This window comes from Salminus brasiliensis, chromosome 17 (genome assembly GCF_030463535.1).
Source record: "Salminus brasiliensis chromosome 17, fSalBra1.hap2, whole genome shotgun sequence".
In the NCBI taxonomy this organism is placed as follows: domain Eukaryota; kingdom Metazoa; phylum Chordata; class Actinopteri; order Characiformes; family Bryconidae; genus Salminus; species Salminus brasiliensis.
Window position 1 is genome coordinate 26,785,754 of NC_132894.1, and position 13,798 is coordinate 26,799,551.

General features: G+C 40.1%; 1 protein-coding gene across 1 annotated transcript; it reads right to left on the reverse strand.

Moving 5' to 3' along the window:
- Window positions 1-491: 491 nt before the first annotated feature.
- Window positions 492-13,313, reverse strand: LOC140537929 (hepatocyte nuclear factor 4-beta-like). Its single transcript, XM_072660251.1, has 10 exons — window positions 13,089-13,313; window positions 9,354-9,531; window positions 7,222-7,316; window positions 4,549-4,652; window positions 3,732-3,884; window positions 3,440-3,527; window positions 3,210-3,362; window positions 2,475-2,747; window positions 1,807-1,926; window positions 492-708 (listed from the first exon to the last, which is right to left on the reverse strand). The coding sequence occupies exons 1-10, from the start codon at window positions 13,201-13,203 to the stop codon at window positions 581-583; spliced, it is 1,407 nt and encodes a 468-aa protein (XP_072516352.1). The 5' UTR covers window positions 13,204-13,313; the 3' UTR covers window positions 492-580.
- Window positions 13,314-13,798: the final 485 nt, after the last annotated feature.

Here is a 13,798-nt window from a genome sequence, read left to right on the forward strand (position 1 = left end):
GACATTATTCTTGAAGTTACCTATACATATGTTGAGCACTGTCTATTATGTAAGTGCCAATGTTTCGTCTTCTCTTGAACAAGCTCGAAGAGTCTCATTAAGATGCTGTACAACAAAAGATTTTGTGATAAGCTGTTTTTTTTATTTTCACTTACATAGACCTGGTCTGTAAGGACCATGAACTTATCATTCTGCTTATATCCTTGTTCCTGCCACATCATCAGTACAGTAAACAGTATAATAATTGACCCATGATTCCATAAAATGAGCCTCCTTACTGAATAACTGAGGTCTTGTTTATCATCTGTTAATTGCTGATAAATAGCAACATTGTATTGTTATCAATGATCTTCTCATCTCACACCCCTTCTGGCATGTGCTTTCATGATATGTCGCATTTAAAAACAGTCTTGTTGCCATTAAGGTCTAAAGTGCACAGCTGCAATTAAGATTCAAGTCTTTTACTGTTTCTTTATTCAGCCATGGTTAATTATATGCACATCTCTTTGGACAAATATAGAGGAGATAAGTTGTGTATTTTTGTGAATATAAGAGTAAGCATGTTTGTCTTCCCATCTACTTAGAGGCACGTGTGGACAGCTGGCATAGAGAGGCCACTGGGCATCTCTGTTGACATATCTGCAGCCTGCCCGTGTGTGTAGAGCTGGGTGCCAGTCTGTGTGGAGAGCAGGGGAACACCTGGCAAAGCTGCTGGGGACAGAGAGTTTACAATTAAATAAACAAGTTTGACACTCCACACACATGGGCTATTGCTTAAAACAATATGAGACAACAATATTATTGCTATTCGTATTACAAATGTTAATGATGTGCGACAGACATCAACATTCACACATATTAGGGCATAAAGTGAAAAATAGGGCTAAATTGCATTGTTAGGACCATCAAAATAACCTGAAATATAAAAAAATGAAAAGATTAAAAATGAAAGATTTATTTTTGGTTACTAAGTTTGTAATGTTAATCTATTACATTTACTGTAATGTCCCATATCTGGGACATGTTTGAGCCACTATTATTACATTGTACAAATACAGATCTTTTTGTGTGTGTGTGTGTGTGTGTGTGTGCAAGAGCCTGTCTAATATCAGTTAGCTGCGTCAATCGACCTTGTTGCCTCATGGACAGTCAGACAGTTAACAAACAATTTCTGGCTCACATACCATTTTGTGTTCTGAATTCCAGTCCCAGAAATCAAAATGTTGTATTTTTCATATTAACATCTGACACAGTACATAATTGGTAACGTGTTAATGAATTGAATCAGGTCTGCTAGATGAGGGGACAAATGTGCATAGTTTGGGACTGGGAACCACTCATATATAGAAGTTTACCACTTTTTAATATAGTCAACTAGTACATTTCACAAACACAAAATACTAAAATGGTTACAATACTAGAAAAAGAAAACGCATCAGAAAAGTTTGTATAAAGAAATAAAAGAAGGCCTATAAGGATTTATATAAGAATTTATATGAGCAAAATAAAAAAATGAGGTAAATAATGGAAACCAAAACCATAAGAAGGCTGGGAACTAGGGAAGTACAAAATTTAAATATTAATGACAAATTAGTAACATAAAATTATACTGTCTGATACTGTCAAATTTCTGGCCTTTAAGTTAGTATCAGTATTACTCCGAAAAAATAGATCGGTCCCGAATGTTTGCAATATTCTACTATTTCAGTATTCAGGGAACATCAAAAACTTTATGAAAGTGAACCAGTAGCCTTTAAATATCTCCTGTAGATATTTAAAACAATTCAGATATTTCCTTGTACTCACAGGATGGAACAGGAAGGATAACGGATGTGAAGTTCGGTAGTGAGATGTGGTCTGTCTGTAGGTTCCTTGGCAGGGCTCCATCAGCAGATGTGCTAAAAACCAGCACTTCTGAATTTGACCCTGTGAAGGATCAGAGACAGGAAACACAAGCTCAGGTTTATCATCCTTTCTCTACATCTTCATACCCAGCCAACCACTCTGCACCCTCAGTGGATGAACTCTAGCTCTGAAGGCTTAACGTAAACCAGTGTGCTTACACAGACAGAGTCTGACTGTGCACTGAAAGTCGCAGAGGGAGTTTTAGGAGTAGTGAGTCTAAACTCAAAGCAGAAAAGGTGAAATGAAATGAAATGTAAGTTAACTTTCTGCCTCATTAAGGGTCTGATGAAGCAGTTTTTGATTACCGAAAATGAGACAACCTCTTTGTTTTTTAACAAAACATCTTTGTCCTGGCTGATGCTTCATATAATTTATTGCTGCTCTTTTCATTTGCAGTTTTAGCTGTGAGCTGTGATTTGAAAAGGTTGAAAAGGGCCTTTAAACTACATGCTGTGCATTTAACTGCAGATTCAAGGACTGTTCACATTTGTCTGAAATTGTTGCCACAAAGTTCCAAACTGACCTTGGAACAATAGCAGATGTTAAACATGTGCACTAACATCTGTTACCTGCGGTGGCTGTAGCTGACTGTGGTTCGGTTCTCCTTGCTGCTCCCTCGCCTAATAGCATCTCCTGCAGGAGGCTGTCCACGCTGGCCTCTCCTAACAGTCGTGCCAGCTGGAGCTGCTCCACCATCTGCCAGGACATGCTCTGCAGTGGAGGCAGTAGAAGCAGCAGCTCCCCGAAACGACCCCGCTGCTCACAGGTTGCCTCGTCCAGTAGCACTTGGGCCTGGAAGCGTAGCCTGCGCACCATCTGAGAGCTCTCCAGTCCTGGGCAGTCTGATTGAACACAAAAACACAATGGCTTTAAATAGTTTAAAGAACTATTGAGAAACCATAAGAATCTTACTTCAATTCTAAGCACTACTTGAAAGCCTGACCCTGATGGAATTTGTGTATTGACAGTTTGGGGCCTAAGATAGGTGAATGAAAGTGCCTGGCATCTGTTTTTTCCATCAGAACCTCACCGTCCTCAGTCATTTTGGCTGCATTATTTTGCCTGACCTGGCTCTGCTCTTATAATCAGCCTCTCTGGCCAAAAGGCATTAAAGACTAGAACTTGTATATCCTTGCCAGCACCTTCCCAGATATTAATAGTTTTCCACAGAACACAGTGAAACCACAGTGTTCAGACCAGCGTACATATGCCAAGGATGAGGACCAATGGATTCTGGCAAAGCTATTGCTTTGGAAAAGCAAGAAGGTGAGCTAATGGGCACATGGAATTGACCCCTGACTGACCTGGAGCGAAAAAAATTATGGCCTTGAGACAGGCAAATTCTGTGTCATTGATGTCCAGCTCTCTCAGAGGCCTGACCAGCTCGTCCAGCACACGTGCCGCCAGCTTGGACATCTCTCGCTCTGGGCCGCTCACAGGAATAATGAAATCATTTCCTAAGAGAATAAATTATAGCTGTAATCCGTGCTCACAAAGTGACATGCTTTCAAGCTAAACAGGAGACTGTGCTTACCTAGCAAAATGATGTCATTGTAGGGCAGTGAACGACGAGCCCCTCCTAGGATGAGGTGCTCGGCAGCATGAGCTCGTAACAGGCTGACCTGCATTCAAACACAGCACAGACAGTCCATACACATACAAACATTCAGATATATGTACAGAGGTGAGATTTAGGCACCTGCTGTCTGTGTTAGAATGACCAAGACATGCCACACAGAATACTGACAAGCTAATCGATAACTGCTGAGCCCTACTAAGCATGAGTATACTGAGCACATAATCAAATAAACATAAACATTGCTTACCCTGTCGTCCACGGGCAGATCACAGAACTCTGGAATGCGCTTTGCCCATTCCACCAGGAGAAGGAGCTGCTGCTTCATAGATTCACACACGTCGCCCGGGCGAGCTATCTTCTTGGTACTAATGTCACACACCGGGGGAATCAAGGAGATGTACTGCAGAACATCCAAGAGACAGTGGCATAAATGACACTACACCTAAACAGTTCAGCAGTGACGTTTGTGACAGACAGTTTATGACATGACTTTGCATTAGTAGAGATGCCCATAATGCCAGATTAGAAGCAGATTAAACTTCTAAAAGAGAGACCATACCTTGGTCCCATGTTTGGTCTCTCTGGCAGAATCTGCTACACTTGGATAAGACCTTGCTTTGCACTGCTCACATGAAGGGCAGGCATGTGGATTAGACCCCAGTGGAAAACATCCTAGGCTCATTTTGTGCCTCATTAGTCAATCATCCAATTAGTTCTCTATGTGCTTCTTAGGCATGTCATGTGAATGCATGGCTGTTATCACACTTCTGTTATCAATCCCTCTGAATTCTGGCACTAGTTCCAAGCTCATGCACTTCAATTAAACAGGCTGTGATCAAATTGAGTCCTGAGGCAATTCCACCATTCGCAGAGGTAACCAAAGGCAAAGGACTGATCTTGTTGTCTCTAAGGATTGCCTTAATGGCTGCTTCTCTACAAGCTCTTAAAGCATATTCTAGTCGTTCCCAGATCACTTCAACATCTACTTTTCTTGCGTTTTAGTAAAAGGGGAGTCTTGTCACTGATTCTCTTTTTTGTTTTTCTCTTACTGAGCCTAGGCGTACCTGATGTGTGCTCGCCTCGGCTTTCAGAAGAACGCTGATGGTCAGAGTCCCGACTCCTTGGTTCTCTCTTCGACAGCTAATTCGGTCCCGCTCATTCTGTACGGCTGAGGCAAACCAATAAACATAGACAATTTATTGCCTTATAATTCCAAACATATGTGCACGAAGATTACTGTTCTTCAGAAAAAAAGTTTATTATTGCAATAAGGCTATAGTGTCAGACATCTCAATAGCTTGAGTATTTAAATGTAACTGTGTAATTGTTCGCTTCAGCACTTCAACACCTTGTATACCTGGACTACAACTTACTCATTGGTGAGATGACCAATTCAGATGACACAATTGCGACAAATTTAAACACAAAAATTGATTTAAAATTGTTTAAAAAAACAAACCAAAAAAGCTTAACTTTACATTGTGATTGAAAGAAAAGTGCATATAATTTGTAACATAAATTTTAAACCTTCAATCAATGGCACATGTATGAGTTAGGAGACAAGACATTTTATTATGATCTGAAGTCCTTTTTAATAACATTGCTATTGTGAGTTGTAAAGGTTAAATCTGTACAAATTATCAAGTCATGAGAGTCCCTTCCACAGCACTCAGTGGAAAAGAACTGCAAATCGTGTAATGCTTGTGAACATTGGTGGTGAGGCACAGAGCGGACATTTTTTGTTCTAATGAGAGTTTTCTGGCTCTGTTTTAGCACCAGATGTGTGATCTGGATTAGCCTCTTTCTACTCAGTCCTTACACAGTTAGCTAACAAAGCCATATCTGGCAATTAGTGATGAAAACTATCCAGTCAAGTTTCTATCAAGGCAATGAGACAGACAGAAAAACAAGGAGAAGATTCCTCTTGGGAAGAGGTCAACAAGGCCATTTGTGGTGTCGGGAGTCCTGTTTCAATCTAGTCTGTAAATGGCATTGGGAAGGCTGTGAAAATAACCTGATAATTGCCAGACTGCACTGCCAAATCTGTAGCAAGGGATGACTTACAATGTGACTGATAATAATGGGTTCTGCAGCCCCTGTGTGTTTCTTACAGTTCCTATGATTGCTCTTTGGAATCCCCTATGGTGCTTACTCTTTTGTTTAGTATTGGAGTCACAAGATATGGCAGATACTATAAGCAAAACAGGGATTAGGTAGTGAGCATGACAGATTGTAACATTCTGTAGGCAAGTAAGATGAAAAACAGCATTCTGTCGACTGATCTATGAATGGAGAATGCGTATTTATATATGCATATTTAATTATGTGAACTTTCATGAACATGAAAAAGTAGAGTGCACATATCAAGGCTATATTACCATCTCAATACCATACAGTATCAGCCCAGGTTGCATAACATTCTCTCAGACTGAGCAGTCTGATGCGTGTGTTCCCCTAAAAAAAACTCGGTAAATATTTGACCATACTCAGGTATGTTAATTATTGATATGAAAAAGCCCATTCATGGCACTCCTCGTCCTGTTTTTTTTTCTTCTCCTTTTTCGTTATCAACAGCACCCAGAAGGAGATAAAACCTGGCTTACACAGAGCCACTCAATCACTCAGCTCAAGAGGCTTGCTGTAGAGAGACATTGTAATGTACCTTGTCCCTCTTGCTGCCCACCACCTCCCTCCAACCCAGCTCTAGACTGCTTGGCTCTTTGACTGGGACCAACTGCATTATATAATGTGGGTAAATATTATTTGGAACCTTTTAAGTACCATGCATTTAGTACCATCAGACAAATTATCCCTTTAAATATATAAAAACAAATATTTAAAACACAACATCATAATAACAACATAATTGTGATAGTGTGAACTTGGGCAAGGTCCATAATTCAAAAATAACCACAGTTAACAGTTAAACCAAGTTGGAGGGAGGGGGTGGTGTCAGATGTTATCTTTACTGTCAAAGGTTTAGTGCAAGGGCCAGAGTCCAGTACAGTTTGTTGAATTTGCTACTCAAGCAAAATTTCTTCAGCTCAGCAGTTAATTGCCATGGTTAGTTGGCATCTTTAGAGCAGAAAAATCACCAAACTGGACACTACCCCTCCAGGACTACTGTTCTATATTCTGATCTATATTGTCTGATTGTTGATTATTCCAATTAGAGTGACTCTCAACCATGTGTCTCATCTACTATATGTACCACCCAGATTTATTTTTTATTTGCATTTCAGTCTCCATCTAGTCTGGATCAACAAACACATGGAAACATCATATTTCTGACTTTTGCATAATGAGAGTTGGAAGGTATTTGATGAAGAGGAAATCTATAATATGTAGTAAAAGTTGGGCACTTTTTGGTAGATGCACCAGGAGTTTCATTAATGGCCACAGCCAAAAAGATGATGCCAGACTAATGAAAACGAATGATGAATGTCGGCTCCCTGTGGTAACTGTTGATGACAGTTGTTTGCACTGGTTCCTGTCACTCAAAGAGAAATACAACATGAGACTTATTTGTCCCACTTGCACATGATGTCAGACTTATGCTGAACTCACCCTACAGTGTGAAAACCTCAGATGAGTAGACTCCATTTATAATGATTGGGACAAAAGCCCAAAAAATCTATTACTTTTCAGACCTACCTCATTAAGTTTCCTGTTCCTGTTAATTCAAAATTCACTTCAAAATAAATAAAGTCTCCAAAGTGTCATAAGACATATCTCACCTTCTTTCCTCATGCCAGCTCTGAAACATTTTCGCAGCCTACAGTATCGACACTGGTTCCTCTTGTCTTTGTCCACCACACACTGTCTGCTGAACCTACAAACACACACACACACACACACACACACAACACACACTGTAATTCTCACATGTGCCATCCATACAGCACAATCGATAAGATGAAACATTTCATATGGTCACACTCTTAGAATAGGACACGGTTTTGTGTGTGTGGGCATGTAGTACAGCCACCCTTGAACAACTAGAAAATGACATTTCCTCTCATTGTAGAACTGTGAAATCAGTTCCACTGTCTCACGCTCATTTCTGACTGTGCCTGGACAAAGCCTGATCTATTTCTGGAAATATTTTTCATTTGACAAACAACAAGTCTTATCTTTTACTTTTCCCAACCTTAGGTGGCTGACCAACTCTTGATGTACACTACATTCTGAAGTGCAGTCCAAAACCCCAATGAAAAGCCCTGTTACATCAGTGAAATAAAGTACAGTACAAAAGTAAATTTATCTATACAGTAAGCACTTATTTATTCAAAACAGAACCAGGCAAGCCTAGTTTTGCTGAACCACCATCAGCTGCAAAGCAACTTCTTATTAGAAGTCCTTGAGAGTCCTTTAGACTCTTGAGTAATGTCATGTGATTCACAAAATTGCATAGAATGCATCATCTATTATGTTTTATTCAACATTTCATGTGACCTTATCTGATAACAGACTTTTCCTTAGAACCTAAAATTGACACAATAGATTTCAATTACAGTTTTAGTCATTTTTACATATTTCTATTTATTTCTATTTAGTTATTTCTATGTGAAATTTTGAAGCAGCATAGAGTAGGGCAGAGCAAATGAAGCTAGAAATTAATTAATGTGTAAAATTAATTAAAAAATGCTTTATACTACCAATTTATTACACTAAGGGATTGTGTACATGTGGCTAAACACTAAAATGTTTTATTAGACACATCATGCACTGGGTAGGGGCAGATGCCAGTGTTTTAAGACTTAGGAAGTGCTGTGCGCGGAGTATAGAGCCATTTGAATGTGAGGAAACAAAACCTGCACATTCACTAATGCTGCTTCGCAGCTCTCCTCACACAGCTGGTAAAAACAGATTAAACTTACTTCAGCACACACTAATGTGAGTTTTAAATGACAGACGGCAAAAGTGCAATGTGCAGACATAGGTGATAAAATTAAACTAGAAAGACAATACAATAACTACAACTCATTTCTGAGTAGAGGTAGTTATTATAAGGTGCATAGATATTTAAGAGGTAGGTAGTGAGTATAAAGTGCATAAAAAGTCAGTCAGTCAGTCAGTCAGTCGGTCAGGTCAAATGGCAAAGGCCTCATCTAGGCCAGCCCGCTAGGCAGTTTGGCAAAAACACATTGGAACAATTACAAATAAACAGTAGGTTGCGATTTAATGTGTGTGTGTTTGCATAACCACCAATAAAGCCATCCTCATTCAAGCCCATGTATATGGTCGTATCATATGTATATGGTCCTTGAGCAAACCAAAAGTGTTTTTTCTACGGCTCCAAAAACCTTTTTTGGTTATATTTTTGCACATTTATTTTTAAGATTGTGCATCCAGCATCTAGCAGCTTAAGGGGTATAGCATTTTGACTACAGTAATTGCTATGGAGTGTTGTATGCTTTTTTGTGATCTAAGCGAAAATTAAAAGTGAGGGTGACGCATATCTGCATTTGCCCAACAGTGCCAGCAGCCAACAGCAGGAATTGATTGACCTAGTATTGGTGTGCCAACTATGAAAGTAAATTAATATAAAAATAGCTTTTAACTGTGTAATACCATTTTGTTTTATTATTCAATGTTATTTTCAAAATGTTTTTTTTTGTTATCATGATATCTTGATGCTCTTGGGGGGTCCCTTGGTGGTGTTGGGGAACTAAGTGGCTGTGTAATTCGAGTATGCCTTGGGCCGGCTCTGTGAGAGGTTTGAGTCCAGGTGTTGTCATCAACAGAAGAAAAGAAACACAAACCCAAAGAGCAATTTGATATTCAGAGTTAAAGCATGAGTGAAGAAAGTGCTTACTCACAGTAGGTAAAGCTTTATTAATGAAATTTGTCCTTGTTCTAGTCTCACCTGCATGTATAGGCGTGGTTCTTGCGAACGCTTCGCCGGAAGAAGCCTTTGCAGCCATCGCAGCTGTTTGCCCCATAGTGTTTACCGGTGGCCTTATCGGCACAAATGGAGCACAGAGTCCCGCTGGGCTGCTGCAGGCTGGTTGTGGTCACAGGGGAAGATTCAGAAAGCAGTGAATCTGCTTTCAAAAAAATTAAAATAAAACAAATTAATAATAACAACAACAACAACAACAACAACAACAATAATAATAATAATAATAATAATAATAATAATAATATCGTAATAATAATATAGTAATACAGTATGAGTGTGAGTGCTCAGTTCCACATTTTATTTGCATGCTATGATGTCTAATAGCATTAATAAGAAATTAGTACACCCTATGGTGCTTGGAGGTCAAGTTTAGGTAAGTGTGGATGGACTAATCTGGCCCTAGCAGTATGTTATAAAGTGATTAGGAAGTTACAGTTAACAGAACAAGTGAGAATTCTGAGATGGGTCTGAGATGAGCAAAATTAGATATGAGATTTAAACAGTGGATAGAAAAGGGGGATAACAGCCTACTGTAGAATGGTTACAGGGGGAGAATTTGAATCTTATACTCAGCTGACTAATCAGTTTTAATTGGATAAGCAAGATTTTTATACATATCTACACGTAAGGGATTATTATAACAAAGAGTTAAAAAATTAATATACCAAAGGATAATTTGATTTGGGCCTAAATATTTATAAACAAAAGGATACCAGGAGATTGATTTCAAATATATACAAGAGCATCCAAACAACTAAAACATATTCAACTACATACATAAAACTAAAATGGGAAAAAGAAAGCAACACATCAATTCCAGATAAAGATTGGGACATCTGCTGTAGATGGATAATCTCAACATCACACTCAAGACTACTGAGAGACTACTGCTGTACTGCTGTAATGGACAAAGGGAGACACCCAGGAGGGTGATGGAGAAAATGTGGTGCTCAGATGGCTGATCACTTTCATATTTTTGGGGGGCTGTTCAAAACTTTCTTGGAGGATCTTGGGAATACTCTAGTGGTCATATTTGGAATTCAGTGAACCTTTATTTGGGAAAGATGCTTCAACTAGTGGTTGACAATGATAAATACTAGCTAAATATATTGTTGGCAACTGGTAAAAAGACCATAACTAGAAAATGGATGCAGCAGTATCCCCCAACAAGGGCACAATGGATGGGAATTATCTATGTATGCAATGGAGGAAATCACCTATATGTTACAATTAAGGATGAGTTGTTTTTCAAACAGTTACTACATAACAATATGACTGTTGTGCACAATAGTACTATGTTGGACCTATGTTTTCTCTACCCCCCCCCCCCCCCCCCACACACACACACACACACACAAGTTTTTTTGAGACTGTTTATGTATATTAAAAAAAATACAAAAAGTTAGCTTAGTAAGTTAATTAGGTAAGTGTACAAAATGTGTGGGAAAGAGGGCACAGACACAAATGTTGAAAGACTTCCACTATTGTCACATGTCAAATAACCCCTTTTCAGTATCATACAGAATTCTTATTCCTTGAGTGCAACAACAGAGTGACTCTATTTGCATCACTGTCAAAAAGGATGCCAGTGTGTGGTAAAGCAGAACATGCACTGCCTAAGTTGCTTAAACTGAGAAGCCATCTATACAACCACCCTATAGCCTACACCTACACTAAGTTACTGCTCAGGTCAGGATTATCCGCATGTTTTATCTCTACTTCTCTATATTATCTGGACATCATGTGCTCCCACCTTAGCTGATCTTCGTATCTAGCTTGCTAAATTAACAGCTGACTCGCGAGTCTCCTCTGTCAGTTTCGGGCAGGTAGAACTTAATTTTATTTACAAGTTTTATTTTTTTTTTTTTTACTTCGACCAAAACAACATACAACCATTTCAGTGATACTTGCATTGCGAAATAATGTTTCCAGGCAGGCTTAGCCACAACGTGTGCGCGACTGCTGGACAACTTGGACGCCGTGTGGAATCGAATTTAAAGCTTTGGACTCGATTCACAAATGCCTGGAATTGGTGAATCGACTCTTTTTGCAATGACTCACAGCCGTAATGGTGGCGAGAATAGCGGTGGGTGGAAACTACAGAAAAATGTATGGCTTATTTTCACAGCAATGTAGCTTTATACCATATTTATACAATTTATACCATACCATGACAGCACACACACACACACACACACACACAGAAAACTAGCTGAACGTGAGTAAGTTCATTAACTACAAACGGGAAGACTATTAAAGAATGAGAATTGGTGTAATATATGGAATTAACTAACTTAACGTGTCATGCTGACGTTAATGTTTCTGCTTCTGTGTGTTTCTTATCCTAAAGTGAAATCAAGGCATATTAGGACTATTAGGCTCTCATGAAACCTAGTCAACAGCTCTTACAAAATGGCGGGAAGGGGAAGGTCGCGTGACCGAGCGTTTGCTGTGTTTGACCGTTGATAAAGCGCGAGCGCATTTACAGTAATGAATTAATCGCGCTAATAATCAGTCGAAGAAATTAACGAACGCACGAACGTCTGTCTCCACTCTTCAATAAAACAACCACGACATTGTCGGACAAAAATCTGATGGCTGTAAGACGTCTTTTCTGAAAAGAGCGTAGAGAGGCTTCACCAGCAGCCATGCTGCCAGGCACAGGCCTCTGAGGCGCTGCTACTTATTACTTGGAGAAAGAAGAAACTCCCCATTTAATTAAACCAGTTACAGGTCAGTGGAAAGCCGAGGTCTGCAGCCACTTTCTGGCTAATTTTGCGCCACTGGCTCTGTTTTAATTCAATCTCCTTATGTGCCGTAGGCTATTAAATTGCACTCGGCCAGTATTCGATCTCTTCGGGATTGCTTCACGTTGCTAAAGCAGTGACCGCCCAACCCTCTCTCAGTGCAGGCCAGGCGCAGTGGGGACAATGGCTCTCCTCCGTAATGTATGTAAATTACGCACTTAGAGTTTGGAAATTTAGCAATGAGGGATTACACTTTTGTGACTTGAATGCAGCTGGGGTTCATAGGGTAGTTGTATTGAATTAAGAGATTACAATGCATCTGCCACCCAGCTCGCTGTGCCCTGAAAGGAGTACTGCCAGTGGATGCATCTTGCAAAGTGGCAGAGCGTCCCTGATTTAGCAGAATAGGCTCCTAATGATTACAGAAAATGAGATTAAGGAGGAGAGCATGAACAGGGAGAAGTGATTGGGGCTGTTTTGGTCTTTCAGAAGTCAGATCCACAAAGTGATGGGGAGTAGTTTTGACATTGGAGTTGCATTTTCAATGCTCTGCATCATGACAGAATGGCCAAAACATTCCCAAATGTGAAAGAGCTTAAATTGGAGAGCAGTTAAATGCATGGCCTACTTGGCTAGAGCCTCAAAGACTCCAAACTCCCCACTAGTGGGTCGTCAGACATGCAGCAGACAGAGTGCCTCGAAACACAAACCTTTGGTGTGTGTCTGCAGCTTTGTGTGTGTGCATGTTTTGCTCATATGCAGTATCACTCAATCAAAACGACCCCCTGAGAGAACAGCAAAGACACATTCGGTAATGCTTCGGCTGAAATGTAACGTCAGAGGAACTGGAGCAGCTAATTTTCATCTTTTGATTTATACTACTGACATTGGTGTGTTTGGTTCTGTTGGACACATACAGCAGAAATCTAGGCACTTTAACCCGTAGACTGACCTGTCTCCACCGGCAGCACTCTCAAGCTATCAAACTCCAGCATGGTGTAGCTTGGGTCCAAGCTCACACTGTAGTCTGTCGTGCCCAGGTCCAGTGCACTTTCTGAGATCTTCATTGTGCGGTGATCCTGATCCAGCTATGGTTATCAGGGTTGTGGCGCAGACCTTCCAGACGCTGTCTAAATGACACTGATCAAGACACCCTCTCACTTGTCATTCTTGCTGTTTTTCAGAATCACCAGGCTCTCAGTTCAGGCGTCACAGGGGTCCTTTGGTAATACTGTTAACAAGACCTTTGGATCGGAGCTTAACTGGTTTCTTTCTTCTCTGTGCTGATCATTTGTTGCGACTTGCAGAAAGACCATTGACAGGGTCAGAATAGGGGCTACCAGATGTCTTTAAAATGTTTCAGATCCTTCCTCTGACTCTTCTATATCTTTTTTTATACTGTCGTATGTCAAGCCAGCGATAGAGAAGCTGAGATTTGAGTCTGTTTGCTATGCTCTTATCAGTGTGGAGGGAATCATAAAGGGGAGGGCTCGGGCAGGTAAACATGACTCACTCAGCAATAGAAAACAGTAATGTCACACTTAACTGCACAGCTGTGCTTTCCAGCATGACAAAAGTTATGGCCGATACATTTAGACCTCAAATATAGACGTGCACACTGTGTTCCGTGTGCCTGCATTTACCTGTCCACTGTTTTTGTTG